The 22,229-nt window shown below is 50.3% G+C and overlaps 1 protein-coding gene across 5 annotated transcripts in view; it reads left to right on the top strand.

Moving 5' to 3' along the window:
* CORO2B (coronin 2B) overlaps positions 1–22,229 on the top strand; it is a 151,312-nt gene that overhangs the window by 123,622 nt on the left and 5,461 nt on the right. For all 5 annotated transcript variants that reach the window (XM_045395651.3, XM_065548116.2, XM_065548115.2 and 2 more), the window contains 8 exons: positions 10,107–10,256; positions 10,914–11,078; positions 13,287–13,403; positions 14,248–14,352; positions 14,927–15,023; positions 18,195–18,307; positions 18,640–18,730; positions 18,910–19,049. In XM_045395651.3, the coding sequence (XP_045251586.1) occupies positions 10,107–10,256; positions 10,914–11,078; positions 13,287–13,403; positions 14,248–14,352; positions 14,927–15,023; positions 18,195–18,307; positions 18,640–18,730; positions 18,910–19,049 (978 nt within the window). The remainder of the gene's footprint in view (positions 1–10,106; positions 10,257–10,913; positions 11,079–13,286; positions 13,404–14,247; positions 14,353–14,926; positions 15,024–18,194; positions 18,308–18,639; positions 18,731–18,909; positions 19,050–22,229) is intronic.

Raw genomic sequence — 22,229 nt, forward strand, 5'->3', positions numbered from 1 at the left:
CCCCTGAGGCACAGGCCACCTAGGCACCCTCCCTCCACTCATTCCAGCTGGAGCGGTCAACTTGCTGCACACCAGACACGACATTCAGACCCAGGGTTGGGAGGTCAGTCAGCAAAGCTGCTGTGTGTGCCAGGCACTGTGCTACATACAGGACTGGGGACGGTGCCAGCCCACAGGGGCCCAGAGGGAAGCTCTTCACAGCAAGTCTGGACCAGTTCCCCTGGGAGTGCCTGCCCATTTCACCCCCAGCCCTCCACGTCCCTCTACTTGTCTCTCAGAACATTCAGAGGACAGTGGTGGAATTTCACCAGCCCTGATTTCCCCAGCTCCTTCCCCATATCCCCTAGTCCTGCAACCTCCAGTGAAATCAATCCCCGTCGCCCAGGATCCATCTCCCCTCCCTGAGCAGGAGGAGGTCCTCTGGAGTCTAGCCTCCATCCCACCAGGGATCCAGCAGAACATACCCAGGCTCTTCCCCCGGGGCTTCGGGCCCGAGGGAGGGCTGGGGGCCATAACTCTCCCTGGCATCTGGCAGAATCCAGTTCTTTCCGCTGCTGGGTGATGTCACCTATTGTTGAAGGCTATGCTTTTTATAGCTTCTGCCGCAGCTAGGGAGGGCGGCTGGCAGGCGGCAGGGAAGGGCGCTATCGGTTTCCAAGCCTCGTGCTCCCAGCCCTTCTCCGGGGGCCAGCAGCCGCAGAAAGAGAGAGGTTTCTGTCATCTCAAGGAGAGGGAGAGAGTGATCCCAGGAGAGGAGGAGGAGGGAGAAGAGGCAGGCACCTCTTGCTGGTGGGCCAAGCTCCACATCTTTCCTTTGCCTTTTGTTCAAGCCCTCCATCCTGTGTCTGCTCTCCTCACCCTGTATATGATGCCCCTCCCTGAGGAGCTGGGGGCGGGATGGACAGGATGTCAGCCCTGCTGGAAGCCACCCACCACCCTGCCTCCCGCACACCCCCGCCTCCCGAGCTCCCGAACCAGTACTTCTTGGAGCTGGAAGGGAGTGATGCACTTTCGTAGAGGTAGAAGGAAGGTAGCTCTGAGGGGCCAGTGAGCTGAGTGGGTCTTCACCAATGATTTAGCAGCCACAGAGAAAGCAGCAGTATGGCTCCGTGGCTAAGCTGGTCTTGATCTCCTGACCTCAAGTCCCTAGGCCTAGGTTCAAATCCTGGCTCTGCCACTTCCAGGCTCTGTGATCTAGGACTAGTTTCTTTACCTCTCTGAGTACCAGTTGCCCTACTGTAAAATAGGGATCATCTCGGGCTCTGAGAACTAGATGAATATAAAAGTGTTTTGTGTCCCCTAAGAACTCCATAGACATTAACTGTTACTTTCTTTTCCTTAAGTGAGGGCCCAAGAGTTTAAATAACTTGCCCAGGCCGGGCACGGCGGCTCATCCCTGTAATCCCAACACTTTGGGAGGCTGAGGTGGGTGGATCGCCTGAGGTCAGCAGCTTGAGACCAGCCTGGCCAACATGATAAGCGGAAGGACAGATCATGTCCTCCTCAGGGGGTTGGGTTCAGCCCAGGGAAGAAGGCAAAATCAGGTACGGGCACGGACAGAGTGTGGAAGAGAGGAGGAGGGTAGTCTGCCTGATTCCGGTTCTGAGTTTGAACCCCAGCTCCTCCTTTCCCAGCTGTGACACCTGGGCAAGTCTCCTCACCTCTGTGGGCCTCGTTCCCTTATCTGTGCAAGGACAGTCATTAGTAGAGTCATAATAATAATAGGCAGCAGTGTCCTTTCATGCATCCAGCACCGCAACGACCACTTCGTGCATCCTCTAGCAGCACCCTCCCAGGACTCGCAGCAATAGATGCTCAGCAATGTTTCCTTCTGGGTCCTCAATTCGCCCCTCCTACCTCCCTGGGTTTGGTGGGATTTGTTTCCCATATTGGGAAACAGTGAGTCCGGTGCTCAGAAGATGTCAGAATCAAGGGAGACTTTGAGATTCTACCTCTTGTTTAGATGAATGATGATAAACTAATTTTTAGAATGAACAGAATGATTGACAAGAAACGGGGAGGAGAGAGCTCCAGGAGCCTCCTGGTCCCTAAGCAAACACCTTCAGTTTTCTCTTCACTGCAGGAGACATCACAGTTACTGTGCTCTTGGACCCAGGCATCATCTCTGTAGATTGGTTAGATGGAAATCTTGGAGCCAATGATTGTGTATTGTATACAGCTAAATTGGAGGCTTCTTGAGGGCAGAAACCATATCTTTTTTTTTTTGAGACAGAGTCTTACTTTGGCCCAGGCTGGAGTGCTGTGACACTATCTCGGCTCACTGCAACCTCCACCTCCTGAGTTCAAGCGATTCTCATGCCTCATCCTCCCAGGTAGCTGGGACTACAAGCTCATGCCACCACTCCTGGCTAATTTCTGTATTTTTAGTAGAGACAGGGTTTCACCATGTTGGCCAGGCTGGTCTCGAACTCCTGGACTCAAGTGATCCACCCACCTTGCATCCCAAAGTTCCGGGATTACAGGAGTGAGCCACTGCGCCCAATCCAGAAACTATATCTTCTTTTTTTTTTTTTTTTTTTGAGACGGACTCTTGCTCTGTCACCAGGCTGGCATGCAGTGGCGCAATCTCAGCTCACTGCAACCTCCGACTCCCTGGTTCAAGTGATTCTCCTGCCTCAGCCTCCTGAGTAGCTGGGATTTACAGGCACGAGCCACCACGCCCCCCAGCTAATTTTTGTATTTTTAGTAAAGACGGGGTTTCACCATGTTGGCCAGGCTGGTCTTGATCTCCTGACCTCAAGTGAACTGCCCGCCTGGGCCTCCCAAAGTGCTGGGATTACAGGTGTGAGCCACCGCACCCAGCCCAGAAACCATATCTTATGCTATCCTGTCACTCCCCACACTCCCCCAAAACAGATTTGTTTGTTTTTTGAAGTGGCTACTAAGGGGTCAGATATCAGATCTTCTCCTAGCTGTTTAGGCCCGTGGTGAACTCCAGCTCCTCCTGTGAACTTCTGTACCACATATACAGACATTGGGTCCTGTCTGCTTGCTGTAGTGTGTAATAAGCAGCAGATCCCTTAAATGGAGAATTCTGCCCCTTAGGAACAGTGTCATCAGAGGGACTAACAGTCCTAGCCCTAAGTCACGAGCAGTCATGACCCTCAACGTGTCAGAAAGCAGAGATCCAACCAGACACCTCCATAATCATGTAAGCATTTTAAAGATGAAGTTGTTGCTGCATTCCATAAAATGGAGACATACTTCATAACGTATGTATTGACTACACAGGGGGCAACAAAGTGCACATGAAAAATATAACTTGTCCAAGCTCAGTGGCTCATGCCTGTAATCCCAGCGCTTTGCGAGGCCAAGATGGGCAGATCACTTGTGCTCAGGAGTTCGAGACCAACCTGGGCAACATAGCAAAACCCTGTCTCCACACACACACACACACACACACACACACACACACACACACACAGAAATACAAATATTAGCTGGTCATGGTGGTGCACATCTGTAGTTTCAGCTACTTAGGAAGCTAAGGTGGGAGGATGGCCTGATCCTGGGAGGTGGAGGTTGCAGTGAGCCGAAATTGCACCACCGCACTCCAGCCTGGGTGAGAGAGCAAGACCCTGTCTGAAAAAGAAAAGAAAACTATAACTCAATTACATCTAAAGTTTAACCACTATAAAACTTGGGTATGATCCTTAATTAATATTAAGTAAGCATCCTTAAGTGTTATTCTTTGGTCATCTGCTTGGTAGTGTATGCATTTTATCTTTACTTAGTATTTATAGCAGCTCTGCTGTATGGGTATAATTATCCTTACAGGTGTAAAGACAGATGTTCAGAGAGGCTAAGAAACTTGGGGAAAATCTCACAGCCAATAAGGTCAGAGCCTGGATTCTAACGGAGCTGTCAGACCACAAAGCTTCTTGCTTTTTGGCCAGCTGCTCCCTTTCCCATGTGCAGGGACAGTTGGTTTTGTAGCTTTATTAACTGTGCTTATCAGCTGCCTTGCCTTTGCCTTGTCTGCAGTGTCTGCTGTCTCCCCAACAGGACTGACAGCTACTTGAGACTAAGAACCGTTCCCCCGTATCTAATCTGTTTGGCACAGAGAGGACCCGGGTATGTTCTGTTGGGTTGAATATAACTGAGTTAAACAAGGCTCTGACCCAGGAACCTGTGAAGGGGACAGTCCCCAGCAAGGCTGGCTTGCTGGAGAGAGTGGTTTTGCCACTTCCCCCCACCCTTTCCTTCCAGAAATCCAGTTTGGCAAACGCTACTGAGTTTCCTGTTGAATTGAAGTAACCTCTTGGAGCAACCTCTGAGCAGATCCGCAGGGCTCCTCCCATGCCTTATCCACTCTTTGTTTTCAACAAAACCCTTGAATACTAAGGGATTGGAATTCCTTTCCCAGCTACTCAGGCCCACTGTGAACTCCAGCTCCTCCTCTGAGCTATGTAGCATGTGGTGCTACTGTTTGCTGTAGCCATGGGTCAAACAGAGCCAGTATCCTTCTCCCAGTAATGTATTCAGTGATGTCAAAGCAGAAAAGTTTGGAAGATTAACTAATACTATCTAAATGTGCAGATGAAGGTGGGGTGCCGTGGATCACTTGAGATCAGGAGTTCGAGACCAGCCTGGCCAACATGGTGAAGCCTCATCTCTACCAAAAATACAAAAATTAGCTGGGCGTGGTGGTGGGCGCCTATAATCCCAGTTACTTGGGAGTCTGAGGCAAGAAAATTGCTTGAATCCAGGGGACGGAGGTTTCAGTGAGCTGAGATCACACCACTTCACTCCAGCCTGGGCGAAAGAGCGAAACTCCATCTCAAAATAAATAAATAAATAAATAAATAAATAAATAAATAAATAATAAAGTAAATGTGCAGATGAGAAAACCAGGACCCAGGGAGGGAAGAGGCTGGTATCAAATGGGGATAAAGCAAGGCACCTCTCTCCCTCTCTGTGGGATATTTATTCATCTGAGTCCCCCAAGTCCTGCCTGAGACACTACATCCAACAGTTCTTGGTGAAAACAGCTCTCTTGGTTTCCATCTATAGCCCTTCATTCCATGAGACTTGAATCCAGTCAAGGGGCTGGAGCCTGGGCACAGACACAGCTACCCCCACCCCCCATCCCCTGGGCTTAGCCCCTAGGCTCCTAGGCAGAGCTGTCACCCCAGCACATCAGCTCGTGTATCTAGAAGGCTTCACGCTTCCAAGAGCTCTGCACCCAATTTAGTTGAACCCACACACCTCTAACAGGTACAGTCTCTATTTTCTGGATGAGGAGCCTGAGCCTCAAGACAGGTTAACTGGCTTGTTCAAAGTCACCCAGCTATTAAGTAAGATTGGAGCCTTGGCTGGGGCTCACTCCACAGCCCCCCAGGTGACTCTACGTTACCCGGGCATGGGTTTAACCCAGAGATACCTCAGTTACTGGGTTGCTCAGGAATTAGGGTGTCCTGGGAATGAGTTTTTTCTGAGACTCTGGGCCCAAGCAGAGCTTCTTCGAGCCTCAGTGACGAGATATGACACACATGACCTCTGGCCTCCTCTGCCACGAGCCAGCCTGCTACGAGCAAGGCTGACCCCCGTGCAGTTTCCCTACTGCTGCGCCTGACCCCACACACGCTGGGCATTCTTCTGCCTCCTCACCCCTTCCAACATCCCAACCTGTCTTTTCAAACTTAGTTCAACATCCTGTCTTCCAACACTGCTTTCCCAGACCCTCCCACCCCAGTGCCCCTAACAACTGGGTTCAAGCTTTCTGAACAGCTCTGTGCCCCCACAGCCTCTCCGTCTGCCTGCACCACTCAGTGCTGCTCAAGAGCAGGCATGGGCAAGTTCAACACCACACCCCACTGGCGCATAGGAGGCCCCTGGGAGGTGTTAGCGGAGTTAATGAGGCTCAACTTTTGGTTTCAAAGATCTTTCTTGATGGCCAGGGGCAACTATTCTGCTCAGTCAAGGCTTATGTACCAAGATACAGTGTGAGACGTCCCTAGACAGAATCCTCTGCCCCCAAACATCTCATCCCTTTGAGTCTGAAAGCTTCAGAGCTTCCTACTCAAGTGCAAACAAGGGTAGCCAATAGACACAAGAAAAGATGCCTGGTTTTTTTTTTTTTTTTTTAGAGACAGGGTCTCACTCTGTCACCCACGCTGAAGTGTAGTGGCGTGATCATAGCTCATTGCAGCCTCATCTTCCTGAGCTCAAGTGATCTTCCTGCCTTAGCCTTCCCAGTGCCGGGGACTACAGGCACATGCCACCACATCCAGCTAATTTTTGTAGAGATAGCAGTCTCACTATGTTGCCCAGGTTGGTCTTGAACTCCTGGGCTCAAGCAATCCTCCCGCCTAGGCTTCTTATTTTGAGACAGAGTCTCACTCTGTCGCCCAGGCTGGAGTGCAGTGGCACAATCTCGGCTCACTGCAACCTCCACCTCCCAGGTTCCAGCAATTTCTGCTGCCTCAGCCTCCTGAGTAGCTGGGATTACAGGCGTGAGCCACCACACCTAGCTACCGCCTAGGCTTCTTAAAGTGCTAGGATTACAGACGTGAGCTACCACAGCTGTCCTTGGTATTTCTAAGAATGGAAGGAACACAAATCCAAACACCAGGTGGCATTTTTGACCTATCAGATGGGTAAAAATCCAGCTTTTTAAAGGTATAGTTTTAGAGGCATAATGAAGCAGTCTCAGACTCTGTGGGTTAAAAACTAGGACAGTTTTTGGGGACAATTTTACAGTAACTATAAAAAATATGAAACACTTCTAGCCATTTTCCTACAAGAATATCCACACTAATGCACAAACTTGTATTACGAGCATGTTTGTCATAGAATGAATTGTAATCATGAAAAAAAAGTGAACAGAACTTAGATGTCAATTAATAGAGGTCGATTAAATTCATCATGGAACGGTCATACAACAGATGCCTCTCTGGCCACTTAAAAAGATAAGGTAGATATTCATGGAGTGGTGTGGAAAGATGCCCACTATCTGTTATGTGAGAAGAGCGAGTTGAAAGAGAACGTGTAGGCCGGGCGCGGTGGCTCAAGCCTGTAATCCCAGCACTTTGGGAGGCCGAGGCGGGCGGATCACAAGGTCAGGAGATCGAGACCACGGTGAAACCCCGTCTCTACTAAAAATACAAAAAATTAGCCGGGCGCGGTGGCGGGCGCCTGTAGTCCCAGCTACTCAGGAGGCTGAGGCAGGAGAATGGCGGGAACCCGGGAGGCGGAGCTTGCAGTGAGCCGAGATCGCGCCACTGCACTCCAGCCTGGGCAACAGCGTGAGACTCCGTCTCAAAAAAAAAAAAAAAAAAAAAAAAAAAAAAAAAAAGAAAGAGAACGTGTGTAATAGTATCCCTTCTGGGTAAAAAGAAAGAAGTGCGTGTGTCTACGTGTCTGTGTCTGTCACAGGTGGGTGTCTAGCCCAAGCATTAGTCTCCCAATTTCAGGGTCTCCTTTCTACGGTACATTTGGGGACAGAAGGAATGTGTTTTGTTGGTGACTACTGAGTTATGTACTCAGCAGCTTGCTCCCCCTGCACCCTCTCAGCCACTTCCAGACCAGTCTTCATCCCTGAACACCCTCGTGCAGGGGCTGTTGAGGAAAGAACACTGGGGTATTCCAGGCCCGCTATACATCACTCCCCTCCCCGCATTCCCCCCTTCCACCATCTCACAGGACTGTGTGGGAGTGTTGGACTTTACTCAAGGTTTGGAGCCACCAAAGGGGATGACAATGGAGATGGGAAAATATTTCAAACTCTCCCCAAATTATAAACTTTTTCTCAAGTGGGCTTTTGAAATGGATTTACTGAAACAGAATGGTGCACCCAAAGGTGACCCCAAACCCTTGACAGAACTTGCCTTTCTTACTCTGAAACCTCCCAGTCGGCAGGCACAGGAGCTGGCTCTGTGGGGGAACACACGTGAGGGAAATGCTCATTCTTATAGTCTGAGGAGGCACCAAGGAAGAAAATTTGTCCAAAGAATGCCCTGAGGGGCACCGCAGTTCCTAGCCTTGCTCCCAGGACCTCTGGTCTGCCTTTGACTTTCTTCCTTTTTTTTATTTTTCTGAGACAGAGTCTCACTCTGTTGCCCAGGCTAGAGTGCAGTGGTACATTCATAGCTCACTGCAGCCTTGAACTCCTGGGCTTAAGCGATCCTCCCACCTCAGCCTCCTGAATAGCTGGGACTACAGGGGCATGCCACAACACCTGGCTGATATTTTCAATTTTTTGTAGACATGGGGTCTCACTATGTTGCCCAGTCTGGTCTTGAACTCCTGGGCTCAAGTGGTCCTCCTGCCTTGGCCTCCCAAAGTGCTGGGATTGCAGGCGTGAGCCACCTCACGTGGCCTTGGCTTTCTTTAACATGCTTTCTGCGTTTATTCATAGCCTTTGGAATTGTAATCAATTGACTAGTATTACATATTGAGATAATGTATTAAATTGTTCCTTTAATGTTGATCATTTACAGTGCTTCTACATTTTCCATGTAAATGATGTTGCAGTGAACTTCTTCATGCATGGAGATTTTTGCTTATATTGTATTTTAAGAGTGAAGTTACTGGGTCAAAGAGTATAATATAAATGTCTTTATGGCTCTTACTAAAGATTGCCAAATTGTTTCCAAAAGAGTTACTCTGATTTATAATACTACCAACATCCATTCCATCTATAACTTCCAGCATTACCTTGCCAACACTGGCTCTTTTTATTTTTTTGGTTGGCTATTTTAGCAGATTACAAATTATATCTCAAGGCTGTTTTTCCTGTTTTTCTTCTTCCTAGCAAGGGTGGAGTTCAGATTTTCAAAAGGATTTTTTTGTTTGTTTGTTTTATGGTTTTTTGTTTTTGTTTTTGTTTTTTTGGTTTTTTTTGAGACAGGGTCTTGCTGTGTTGCCCAGGCAGGAGTGCAGTGGATTTCAGCGCATTGTAACCTCCGCCCCCAGCCTCAAGGGATCCTCCCATCTCAGCCTCCCGAGTAACTGGGACTATAGCCGTGCGCCACCGCACCCGGCTAATTTTTGTTTCTTTGGTAGAGACACGGTTTCACTGTGTTGCTCAGGCCGAAAGATTCGTTTTTTTTTTTAAGGTGTACTAAATTATAGTCACGTATGCTCTTTCCTCTTCAACCAGTTAGACTCTAATGAATAATATTAATGATAATAATAACAATTATAATTCCTTTGGCCTTTAGAGCATTTTGCAGTTTATAAACTGTTACACTATTGTGTCTTTTTATTCTACCAGTAGGTGTAGCAGGGCAGGGATGTTCCCCCAACTCCCCGCCCACCTTATTGATGAAATAGTTGAAGCTGTGCAGAGGAGGTTTGGTTTGAGTGACAGAAGCCCACCAGGGCTGATGTAAATAATTAGGGGGGTGATTCCAAGATTGCAGAGAAACTGCTCAGTCTCTCCCTCTCTGGGGCCACATGGTCTCCTCTCTGCTTCTCTCTGCATGTCCCATCCTCCTCTCTGCAGACCATCTTTTTCTGCTTCTTTATCGGTATCCACAAGACTGAAAATAGCTCTATCCAGGTTTTGCCCATCCTTTCAGCTCAGGCCGCACATCTGATCAGTCTCTGTCTCCCAGTCCACCATCCCTCAGGAGAGACCTGGGGCCTCTCAGCCTCCCAGATGCAGTTCCCTCTGCCCAGGGGTCCATCCTGCGTGGGGGACAGAATAGGGGATAAGGCCATGTGGTTCAGACAGCCAAAGTGGGTCTGAGCAGGGTAGCAGGAAGGCAGAGTCTCCTAGAAGGATCTGGCATGTGAAGCAAGGATAGACTTTTTAACACACTTGCTAAAAGAGGCTCATGCGTGTTCTTCTTAGTTGGGCTAGGCCACAGCAGTAGCAACATGCCAGTAATAACAGTTCTTAGGTCTGCAGAGACTTCCCAGAGAAAAACCTCCCACAGGCAGAGAGATGGTCTCTTTCCTCTCTAGCCACACCCTGAGATCTCCCAGCAGGCCTCAGTCGGGCTTTGCCCATCGCCGCAAGCCGGGAGGTGCCTCACAGGCAGATCTCAGAAAGCCTGGTGTCCGAGGGAAGGGGCACCTCTCATCAAGGGCCCTCTTGGCCATGTCCACCCAGCCTGGACCCTCATCCCCCTCTGCAGGTGCGGATCTGGGAGATCCCCGAGGGCGGGCTGAAGCGGAATATGACAGAGGCTCTCCTGGAGCTGCACGGGCACAGCCGGCGTGTGGGGCTGGTCGAGTGGCACCCCACCACCAACAACATCCTGTTCAGCGCTGGCTACGACTACAAGGTATGCAGTGGGCAGGCAGCTGGGTGGAGAGGGATTGGGGAAGAGAAAGGGGCCTTTTGGGTGCCTGTGGGAAGCACTGTTGGTTCCTAAGCAACCAATATTGCCTCATCTGTTCATTTGCTCCTTCATTCATTCATTCACTACACGCAACTGAGCATCTCCTGTGCACCCTGTCATTCCTGGGGTCCACAGAGGCTGGAGGCTTCTTTTCTGCCTTCTCTGGTGGTTGATGGACTGGAGGAGAATGCCCCTTCCATGCCCACACCCTTTGCCTGGCCACTTCTTAACCAAGAGGTGGCAAAAGGGGTAACCAAAGCTGCTGGAGGGAAAAAAGTGGAGCCTCAGCCCCTAGCCCCAGGCACATCCTCAAAAAAGGTGAGCTGCCACATGGGACCTGACAAGGAACATGTATCCTTCTTGCTCTTCCACCAACTGAGCCCAGGCTGGTGCTGGGATCTGACCAAGGATATTGATGGATTTGTGTGCCAGGAATGTATCAGCCTTTCCATATAGAACTCAATGACCCCTCCTGTATCCCAGCACACCCCAGGCCCTGCATGGGGTGCTTCTCCCAGGGCAGTCCAGTGTGGACTTGGGACAAACACCCCAGGACCCTAGCAGCCGCTGACCCTGCCTCCCGTGCGTCTGCCATTGCAGGTCCTCATCTGGAACCTGGACGTGGGCGAGCCGGTGAAGATGATCGACTGCCACACGGACGTGATCCTCTGCATGTCCTTCAACACGGACGGTAGCCTGCTCACCACCACGTGCAAGGACAAGAAGCTGCGCGTGATCGAGCCCCGCTCTGGCCGTGTTCTGCAGGTGGAACCCTACATTTTTTGAGATTGAAGGGGAAGGTATTGAGGGCTGGGGCTCAGCTTTCAGCAGGCCTGGAAAAAAAAGGCTGTGCCAGCCCCCGTCTCCAATGCATCTCACTGCACCTCTGTTGAACAACTTTGGCTCTCCTGGACCCTTCTCAGCTCATAGGAACCCTGCCTTGTTCTGGGTGGGGAGGGACCTTTCCTGTCCCCACTGCACCCCCTACCTCCAGACAGGATTCTTCTGGCTTGCTTTGGGGGCTGAGCTGGTGACACCCTTCAGTGCATATATCCCCAGGTGTTAACCAAGTCCATCATAGGCACAGGAGGAGGAGACACTGGACTCACTGCCCAGCCACCCAGTAGGATGAGCCTGGGGGAAATGGCTCAGGGTGCCAAGGTTGATGGTGAACTTAGCTCCACTTTTGGTCTTTGAATCTCCTGGGTCTTGGGTTTGAGGAAGGGGTTAGGTGCCATTTGGAAGTAAAAGCAATTACCATTTTTTGGGCACCTGCTGTGTGCTGGTCATGGGGACAGATGGAATGGAAAATATGGATGATATCTGAGGTCTGCCTTCTACACAAGGAGGGACTGATGCTTGATCTGGGTTTGTTTACCTTGGAGTAGTCCAATATTACAAGACCAGAAAGTTATCTACTACTGTAGGTTGAGCATCCTAAATCCAAAAATCCAAAATCCAGAAGGCTCCAAATCCAAAACTTTGTCAGCACTGACATAACACCCGAAAGAAATGCTCGTTGGAACATTTCAGATTTTGGATTTGGGGATGTAGGGAGCTCAGCTAGTAGGTATAATGCGAATATTCTGACATCTGAAACAATCCAAAATCTGAAACACTTCTGGTCCCAAGCATTTCAGATAAGGGCTACTCAACCTGTACCACTACAAATAAGAATAATGACAGTTGCTTCGCATGATTAGTGTTAACTGGCATCTGCTAAGAGCTCACTGTGTGGCCTGCACTGTGCCCGGGGCTCTGCACATCGTCTCATGTAATCCTCAGGACAGCCCTCTCAGCTAAGCACTGTTACTGCTCTCATTTTATATATGAGAACACTGAACCTTAGCAAAGTTGGGAGACTTGAATCTCACAGTTCCAGGAGGAGCTGGGATTCAAACCCAGAGCCCATGACAAACAGAAAGGATGTTTATGAACAGAGAACCCCCACCTCCAATTCACAAACGGGGCCATGAGCCCAGGGAAGGTGAAGGTCTTCTCTTGGGCTACACTTTTTTGGCAGAGCTAGAACTAGAGTTCAGAGTGAGTGATGCCAGCCAGAATATGTGCACTGCCCCATTAGCCTCTTTTCTGACCTGCTGCCAACTTACCTGATGCCGAGGACTGTTGTGTGTTAGGAGGAAATCAAGTGTCATGAGCCAGTGAGCAGGAAAGGAGGCCCAAGACAACTCAGTTAAGGAGGCACTCCCTGATGAGGCGAGTTGTGGAGCAGTGATCGGCATGAGCCTCTTGTCCTTCTGAGCCTCAGTTTCCTCACCCTCAAAATGAGGATAATGATTTCTTCTGATAGATATTGTTACGAGGATGAAAAGCAATGCCCCTGGTGAGAGCTCCTGGAGTGGTGTAGCCCCCAACTGGACTTGGTGGAGGTTGGCTCCCCTCTCGCTCCCTGTTCCCACCTTCCCTGGGAAACGACAGAGAAGGCATCTGTGGAGCCATTGCTGCACAGTGCTTAGAACAGTGTCCTGTGGCTGCTGTAACAAATGCCCACAAACTAGGTGGCTGAAAACAAAAGTGTATTCTCTCATCGTTCCAGAGGCCAGATATCCCACATCAAGGTGGCAGCAGGGCTGTACTCCTTACAGATGCTCTAGGAGAAAACCCATTCCTTGCCTCTTGTGGAGGTTGCTGGCTCCCGTGGCTGGTGGCCACATCACTCCAGTCTCCGCCTCCAGGGTCACACACCTTCTGCCCTGTGTGTCTGTGTAATCTTACCTCTCTCCCACCAGGACACTCATGATGGAATCCAAGATCCACCTGGATAATCCAGGGTAATCTCATCTCCAAATCCTTAGCTTAACCACATCTGCCAGGACCCTTTCCCAAATAAGGAAATAATTGCAGGGGCCAGGGCTGAGAACACGGGTGTATCTTTTCAGTGCCACCATTCATGCCACTGCAGAACCCACATGTTGAGGACCTTGGCTCACCATTTCCCTCTGTTCCTACTAGGAGGCCAACTGCAAAAACCACAGAGTGAACCGGGTGGTATTCCTGGGGAACATGAAGCGGCTCCTCACGACAGGGGTCTCCAGGTGGAACACAAGACAGATTGCCCTCTGGGACCAGGTCAGCCACCGGGAGGCCTGCTGGGTTTGGGCTAAAGGAAGCGTCATTGCCTCAGAGGTCACTTCCTCAGAAAGTCAGGAGCCTGGGCCCGCACACCAGCTTCTCATAGCATTCCCAGCGGAGAAATCAGACAGAGACCCCCAGAGGCCGAGCTTGGGTACAGAGGCCTCAAGGGACAATGTCGGCCACGCCTGCAAGATGTCCCCCCTCTTTTTCCAGAGTGGGGGCTGAGCTCCAGAGAGATCAAGAGACTTACCTGGGGACACATAGCAAGTAGCACGTTTGGGCACAATGAGAACAAGTCCCTTGCCTGCTGTTTGTACGACCCTTTCTGCTGCCCCTGGCTGCTTTTTGTGGCAAGAAAGTCAGTCTTGCCACCACCCATAGGACGGGCTTTTTTTTTTTTTTTTTTTTTTTGAGACGGAGTCTCACTCTATCGCCCAGGCTGGAGCGCAGTGGCCGGATCTCAGCTCACTGCAAGCTCCGCCTCCCGGGTTTATGCTATTCTCCTGCCTCAGCCCCCCAAGTAGCTGGGACTACAGGCGCCTGCCACCTTGCCCGGCTAGTTTTTTGTATTTTTTTTTTTTTTAGTAGAGACAGGGTTTCACCGTGTTAGCCAGGATGGTCTCAATCTCCTGACCTCGTGATCCGCCCGCCTCGGCCTCCCAAAGTGCTGGGATTACAGGCTTGAGCCACCGCGCCCGGCCCCCATAGGACGGGCTTTTTAACGTCCAGGGGAGGTCTTAACATAAAGTAGTTGCCGTCCTAAGTGGCCTTGCTGGGATTTGGGGAGGGGCGTGCCATCCTGCCTGTAGAGAGGCTGAGACCAGCTCCTCTCCCTCAGGAGGACCTGTCCATGCCCCTGATCGAAGAGGAAATCGATGGGCTCTCTGGTCTCCTGTTCCCCTTCTATGATGCTGACACCCACATGCTCTACCTGGCTGGAAAGGTAGTAGGAGGCGGGGGAGGGCCCGCGGCAGCCTGTGGGAAAGCCCTGCCTTCATTGCACCCCCGCAACTGCCCCACCCCCTTGAGAATAGCCAGCCTAACCTCTCTGGTGTTCCCTGACCCAACCCAAGTTCCTGGGCCTCACCTCTCCCATTCACACCTGCCCTCAAGTCTGACACCCATTCTTACTCAAGTGTCTGCTACCAAGAATTCCTTCAAAGGTGGGCTGGAGTGGGTTTTACATTGGAGTAAAGATCAGAGCCTGCAGTGTAGTCAGTGATGAATGATGGAATTTGAGATAGCCACCAGGAGATCCTTTGGTGAATATAACCTTGTTTGTCAGAAAGGCTGTCTACACACACACACACTCACATCAGCCCACCCACCTTCACCTCTCCACCCGCAGTGAGTCCACTGTGGTGCACCCACTAGGAGCCTAGAAGCCAGGTTTCCTTGGTTTTTATAACCACCCATGACGCACGGGAGAGAGCTGTCTTCAGCTGGCTCCTGGGACCAGGCTCTGCTCTGCCCTCCCTACCTGCCACCTTCCTCACCTCCATCTCTCCTGACCCCAGGGTGATGGAAACATCCGGTACTACGAGATCAGCACTGAGAAGCCCTACCTGAGTTACCTCATGGAGTTCCGCTCCCCAGCCCCGCAGAAAGGCCTAGGTAAGGGGCCCCCAGGCTGCCACGGCTGGTGTGCTCATGCACGGGAGGACATCTGGCCCATGGGTCACCCCCTCCCTTAAATGGAAAATCAGACTCAGAAGGCCACAGCACATGTGCAAGTTGGAACAGAACCTGCATGAGCTGGCCCTGCTGCAGTTGTCACTGCCCACTGGACCGGCGCTGTCACCCCACCGCGCTCACATCCACCATCAGTAGCAGCTTGCCAGCATGTGCTCTGCGTCTGCACTCCTGATCGCAGATGGGGAGCCTGAAGCCCACAGTGGTTATGACGATGGTGGGAAGTGGTCCATGGTGGGAAGTGGTCCAGTAACTAAAGGTCAGAGCGGGGTCTAGGCACAAGTCGCTTCCTGAGCCTCTAGGAAGCTGGGACTCCCAGACCCCAGCAGCAGCTCTGTCTGCCTGATAGGGCAGGAAGAAGTTCCAGATGTTCCTATGACTGCAGCCCCAAGCTCCCTAGGCTCTCAGGCAGAAACACAGAGAGGGCTCCGGGCTTGACAGGGTGTAGTGAGTGAGAACCCACATTCTCCCACCACTAAAAGTCTTACAACCAATTTTCCCTCCTTTCAACTAACCTGGTAATGCATATGATTCAGCAATTCTACATTTGGGGTCCAAATCACCCAGTGAAACACCTATTTTCAAGGACCTCCCGTTCCCACCTCTGCGGTGATCCTCCTTGGAGCTTGAGTCTAGTTTGCCTTCCTGTGGGTCTGGTATTATGGACAGGGCCTGAGGGCCAGCTTCCATCAGGGCTGAAAGGACCTGACAGCCCACTCCAGTGACCAACAGCAAAATGGAAGCCAAGAGATGTCCAAAGTCCCAATCACCATTCCATCAACTTTACCCTTCCCCAACTCTGTCATCCCCACCTCCTTCACTGTCACTCCTTCATCAAATAGTATAAAAATCAGCCTGAACTTTGGAGTCAGACCTGGGTTTACATTCTGGCTCAGCTGTGCACTTAATCCCTCTAAGTCTCAGTTTCCTCAACTGTAAAATGGGGATAATCAAACCATCCTTGAATGGCTAATGTAAGGCTTAGAGACCATATGTGCAAGGCACCTGACAGAACACTTGACTCCTTCTGCTCCTTCACATAGCTGTTCAACAAACAGTTATTGAGTTCCAACTGTATACCAGACCTTGCACAAAGTCCAGTGGCAAATAGAACATGGCCTTACTCTCATGGGGATCACATTCCACTGAGCAGGAGACAGGCAGTAAACAAATAAGAAAAATGTTGTGTAGGGATGAGTTCTAGGCAGAGAGTCAAAGGGTGTGCTAGAACAGAGAGTGACTGGGGGCTACTTTACACAGGTGATCAGGGAAGGCCTCTCTGTGATGATATTTTAGGTTGAGCTCTGAAAGATGGGAAGGAGAAAGAGCAGTCCCAGCAGGGGGAATGGTTAGTGCAAAGGCTCTGTGGCCAGAATGAGCCTGACATGTTCTAGGAACAGAAAGGAGGTCAGTGTGGCTGAACATGGTGTAGACTCTGTGATGTAGCAGGAGATGGGGGTAGGGTGTTAGGAGACCGTTGGAGAGGTGGGCAGGGGCTGAATCCAGGGGATGCATTAGCCTGGGAAAGCAGTTTGCACTTGATTAGGAAATCATTGTGGGGACGGTTCTTTTTCTTGAGTGGGAGATGAGACAACATGATGTGATCTGAAATGTTAGTTACGATTGCTCTGGCAGCCAGGTGTGGTGACTTACGCCTGTAATCCTGGCAGTTTGGGAGGCTGAGGCAGGTGGATCACCTGAGGTCAGGAGTTCGAGACCAGCCTGGCCAACATGGTGAAACCCTGTCTCTAAACCCTGTCACTAAAAATACAAAAATTACCTGGGTGTGGTGATACACCCCTGTAATCCCAGCTACTTGGGAGGCTGAGGCAGGAGAATCGCTTGAACCTGGGAGGCAGAGGTTGCAGTGAACTGAGATCACACCACTGCACTCCAACCTGGGCAACAGAGCCAGACTCTGTCAAAAAAAAAAAAAAAATTATCTGACTTCAGTAGAGAGAATGGATTTGGGAGGGGCAGGAGGAAGGCAGGGCAACCAGTTAGGAAGAAGTTGTAGACTTTTAGGCAAGAGAGGATAATAGGTGGACAGGAGGAAGACAGGGAGAACAGGATGAATCCAGATGTTTAGAAAGTAATGTCAGCAGGACTTGCTAAGGTATCAGATATAGAGGGCTGGAGAGGAAAGAAGGAGGAAGGACTCAGAATGACTCACCTCATCCTCATCCTCATCCTCCTCACCTGTGACCACTATTGAGCATTTGCTGTGACCTAGGCACTTATTATAGACACAGACAAATTAAGCAGCTCACCAGAGGCAGGTCTTACCTGCTGAGTAGCAGAGGCAGAACTCAGACCGAATCTGCTGACTCTTAATCCCATTTGGGAAACCATTTCACCCCTTCCCTCCAGCTCCTGGAATTTCTTTATCTGGAAGAGCAGGCTTCCAGCCCAGTGGAGGAGAGGCAGAGCCTTAACTCATATTCACAATACAGGGAAAGAAACTAATGTTGTCTGTGCTCGTCACGGTGCCAGGCAGTTAATGAGTATCTTGGCACATATTCTCCTGATCACCTCATATGGGGCCACTGTGTTGTCCTCCTCGAACCAGCCAAGGAACTAGAAGCTCAGAGAGTAGTGACTTGCCAAAGGACTCCCAGATGGAAAGGGGACAGAGTCAGGATTCAAACCCCGTTGGTCCACCCCTAGATAGAACTGTGCTCCTCGCACCGCACTGCCCCTCGTTCCCATGATAGATGTTCAGCAGAGGCAGCTGTTAGGGACACGTGGCAAGTGAACTCACACAGGCAACATGTGCACACATTGTTGGTTGTAGGAGACATAGAACAGAACAGTAATCTCGGGCTGCATCCAGACCTCTTCCAATTCTGAGGGGTCCAATTATAAAGCGTGCACTGTGGTGAGGTAGGTCTGGCCCAAAGAGCTTGAGAAGTGACCATCCAGAGACAGAGACTGATTGAAGAAGCCCGGGTCCACCCTCTGCCCTCTGCATGGGCCGTTGCCTCCAAACCTAAGTACATTCCTCAGCCTTTCCCCGGCCCAGAACATCATGGGATGATGTCACTGAGAGGCAGTTTCTGGTACCCCATGGAGCCACATGTGTGCCTGTTACAGGGGTCATGCCCAAGCACGGGCTGGATGTGTCAGCCTGCGAGGTGTTCCGCTTCTACAAGCTGGTGACTCTCAAGGGCCTCATCGAGCCCATCTCCATGATCGTGCCCCGGAGGGTAAGTGGGGCTGGGCTGGGCTCCGGGAGGGGGGCCTGCATCGCATCCTAGCCTGCTCACCACTGACCATGACCCTGGAGAAACCCAGGTGAGAGATGTGCTGTGGACTGGGGTCTTCAAACCCAATTTGGGGTGAGGGGCATCCTCAGACGGGACAGTTGGGTTTGCTCATGAGTGCAGGTGGGTAGTTCCAGGAGGAAAACGCAGTGCAAAGGCATAGAGGCAGGAGAGCAGGTAGCGTGATTGGAGATCAGTGAGAAGAGTCTGACTGAAGAGTCGGGGCTTTTCTAGCAGCCCCCCATCTGTCCTCTCTTCTGCTCCTCCCACTGCAGTCAGATTCCTACCAGGAAGACATTTACCCAATGACACCAGGCACGGAGCCAGCACTGACCCCGGATGAATGGCTGGGAGGCATCAACCGAGGTACCACAGCAGGGGACTCCACAGAGCACAGGAGGGCTGCAGCCTTTGCCTTCAGCGCAGCTTGCCCCAGTTCCCCTTGCCTATCCCCGTGCTTGAACTTCCCTCCCACCCAGCCTGCTGGACCATCACCTGACAGCCCATGGGATCATCAGTGAGAGCATTTCCCTTGCCTTCTTTAGATCCCGTGCTGATGTCTTTGAAAGAAGGCTATAAGAAGTCCTCAAAAATGGTATTTAAGGCTCCCATCAAAGAAAAGAAGAGTGTTGTGGTCAACGGAATAGATTTATTAGAAAATGTCCCACCCAGGACAGAGAATGAGGTAAGGAATGTAAGTTATTACCTCCATAGGCCCTAGAAGAACAAGACCTTTACATTTCAATTACGGGCTTCAGGCCTTTAAGCCAGTTCCATTCTGAGATGTTTTTCTTTCTGTGACAAATACCATAAGTAGCCTGATACTGGTTTCTGATGCCTCTGACCCCGATAAATAGAAGCTGGGGTGTCTGGAGATATCAGTTCCCCACACCACCCCCACACCTCAAATTCACTAACCTACAGAGTTATGCATCTCCTCATGAATTCATTCCAGAACGTTGCTGTCATTTGGTGTTCCAGAAGTTATAAATTCCTGACTAATAGGGCAAGCCTGGCCTCGTGTATCACAGCCCTGCCTCCCTCACTGGCATTGCAGCAGTGCTGGGGTCTGACACTTCCAGTCTTTGTGGAAGAGACTGGGTGTTTATGAAGGTGCTCTTTTTTTTTTTTTTTTTTTTTTTTTTTTGAGATGGAGTCTTGCTCTGTTGCCCAGGCTGGAGTGCAGTGGCGCGATCTCGGCTCACTGCAAGCTCCGCCTCCTGGGTTCATGCCATTCTCCTGCCTCAGCCTCCCGAGTAGCTGGGACTACAGGTGCCCACCACCACACCGCAGTTTTTTTGTCTTTTTTTAGTAGAGACGGGGTTTCACCGTGTTAGCCAGGATGGTCTCAATCTCCTGACCTCGTGATCCGCTCGCCTCGGCCTCCCAAAGTGCTGGGATTACAGGCATGAGCCACCGTGCCCAGCCATGAAGGTGCTCTTTGTACCACTTGGGACGGGAGCAAGCTCTTTTGGGGCAGCTCGACTGGGCCTTGTCCATGTCCCCCAGTGGTATCTCCTTCCAGCCCACACCCCCATTCCCTGATGCCAACATGGTTTAGCTCAGCTGGGGTTCACAGGATGCCTACTGTGTGCCAGACATAAGGCATGATACAACTGAAATGGAGATGGCTGCATGACCCCACCTGCATTTGAATCCTGGCTTTGCCATTTCCTGGCTGTGACTGAGCAAGTTTACTGATCTTTATAAGTCCATTTCCTTGTGGTAAAATAGGGATATGGAATGCTATGAGCATTAAAGAGATAATTCATAAGTATCTAGCACTCTTCCTGGCTCATGTTAAGTGCTCAAAGGAAAAGGTCAACTGTATCAGCTATCTATTGCTGTGTAACAAATTACCCTAGAACTTAATGGCCTAAACCCACAAACACGTATTAGCCCACAGTTTCTTTGCATGCCCATGGCTGAAGGTCTCTCATGAGGGTACAGTTACACTGTCCACTGGGGCTGGAATCACATCTGAAGGCTCAACTGTGGAAGGATCTACTTCCAAGTTCATTCATGTGGTTGCTGCTGGGACTCATGTCCTCAGGGGCTATTGGACTGAGGGCCTCAGTTCCTCTTTGGGCTGTTGGCCAGAACTTCCCTCAGGTCCCTGCCATGTGGACTCCTCCATAAGGCAGCTCACAACAGGGTGTGTGAGCAGAAGAGCAAGAGAGGGCACCCAAGATGGAAGCCAGTCTTTCTGTCACCTAATCTTGGAAATGGTATCCCACCACTTCTGCCCTATTCTGTTCATTTGAAGCAATCTATTAGGGCCAGCCCATGCTTGAGGAGAGGGAATAACATGGGAGCTATCTTAAATTAGACACCACCTATACCACCAACTTATGTTATCACTATTTTTTTTTTTTTTTTTTTTTTTTTTGAGAAGGAGTCTCACTCTGTCGCCCAGGCTGGAGCTCAGTGGCACAATCTCAGCTCACTGCAACCTCCACCTCCCAGGTTCAAATGATTCTCCTTCCCCAACCTCCCGAGTAGCTGGGATTACAAGCGTGCACCACCATGCCCAGCTAATTTTTCTATTTTTGGTAGAGATAGGGTTTCACCATGTTTGCGAGGTTGGTCTTGAACTCCTGACCTTAGGTGATCCACCCGCCTTGGCCTCCCAAAGTGTTGGGATTACAGATGTGAGCCACCACGCCTGGCCCATTATCACTATTATTAATAAAAATAAGACCCTTCTTGACCTCTGGGACCTCACAGTCTTAAGGGGGAGATTGGCAGGTAACTTGATAATTGCCATAAAATATGCTTGTATGCCAATGTAGAGGGATATTCAGGGCTGGATGAAATGATGTGATAAATGGCATTTGCTTTAAAATAACCCCTGAGGAAAGTGGTGCAGGGGAGGTGGGTGGTAGTAGAGATGAAGTAAGAATGGTCCCACAGGCTGGGCGCGGTAGCTCATGCTTGTAATCCTAGCACTTTAGGAGGCCAAGGTGGGTGGATCCCCTGAGGTCAGGTGTTCGAGACCAGCCTGGTCAACATGGTGAAACCCTGTCTCTACTAAAAATACAAAAATGAGCCAGGCATGGTGGTGCACACCTGCAATTCCAGCTACTCAGGAGGCTGGGGCAGGAGAATCACTTGAACCCAGGAAGTGGAGACTAAAGCTGAGTGATGGGTACTTGGGGGTTCATGGTGCTATACTTTCTATTAATATATATATAACATTTTTCATTTAAAAAATGTTTTAAGTTTTTTCTTGCATTTATTTATTTATGTTTTAGAGACAGGATCCTGCCCTGTCTCCCAGACTGGAGTGCTGTGGCACGATCATAGCTCACTACAGCCTCAATCTCCTAGGCTCAAGCAATAATCCCACCTTAGACTTCCGAGTAGCTAGGACTAGAGGCATGTACCACCATGCCCAACTAATTTGATTTTAAACATTTTTGTAGAGACAGGGTCTTACTATATTGCACAGGCTGGTCTTAAACTCCTGGGCTCCACTTTCGCCTCCCAAAGTGCTGGGATTACAGTCATGAGACACTGCGCCAAGCTATTTTCTTGTTTTTAAAAGAACCCTACTTTTTGAAGATAGAGACACAGGGGTCACTGTGATAGCCCAGGAGGGCAATAACAAGGGCCTGAACTCAGTTCTGGCACTGGGTCTGGAGAAGGCAGGGTTCAATAGTAGTTAAACAATATTTCGCTGTAGATTTGCCTATGTGAATCAGAACTGAGAACCTGGAGGGAAACCTTAAAGGGTCTCAGAGCAGACAAAACAGATGCCACAATCTACACCAAAGTTGTGCATCTTCCTTGTTGGGAAGAAGCTTTCTCAAAACCTGCTGACTCTGGCTTTATCCATAGCTTTAATCATCACAGCAGTTTGGAA

Source organism: Macaca fascicularis, chromosome 7 (assembly GCF_037993035.2).
Source record: "Macaca fascicularis isolate 582-1 chromosome 7, T2T-MFA8v1.1".
Lineage (NCBI taxonomy): Eukaryota > Metazoa > Chordata > Mammalia > Primates > Cercopithecidae > Macaca > Macaca fascicularis.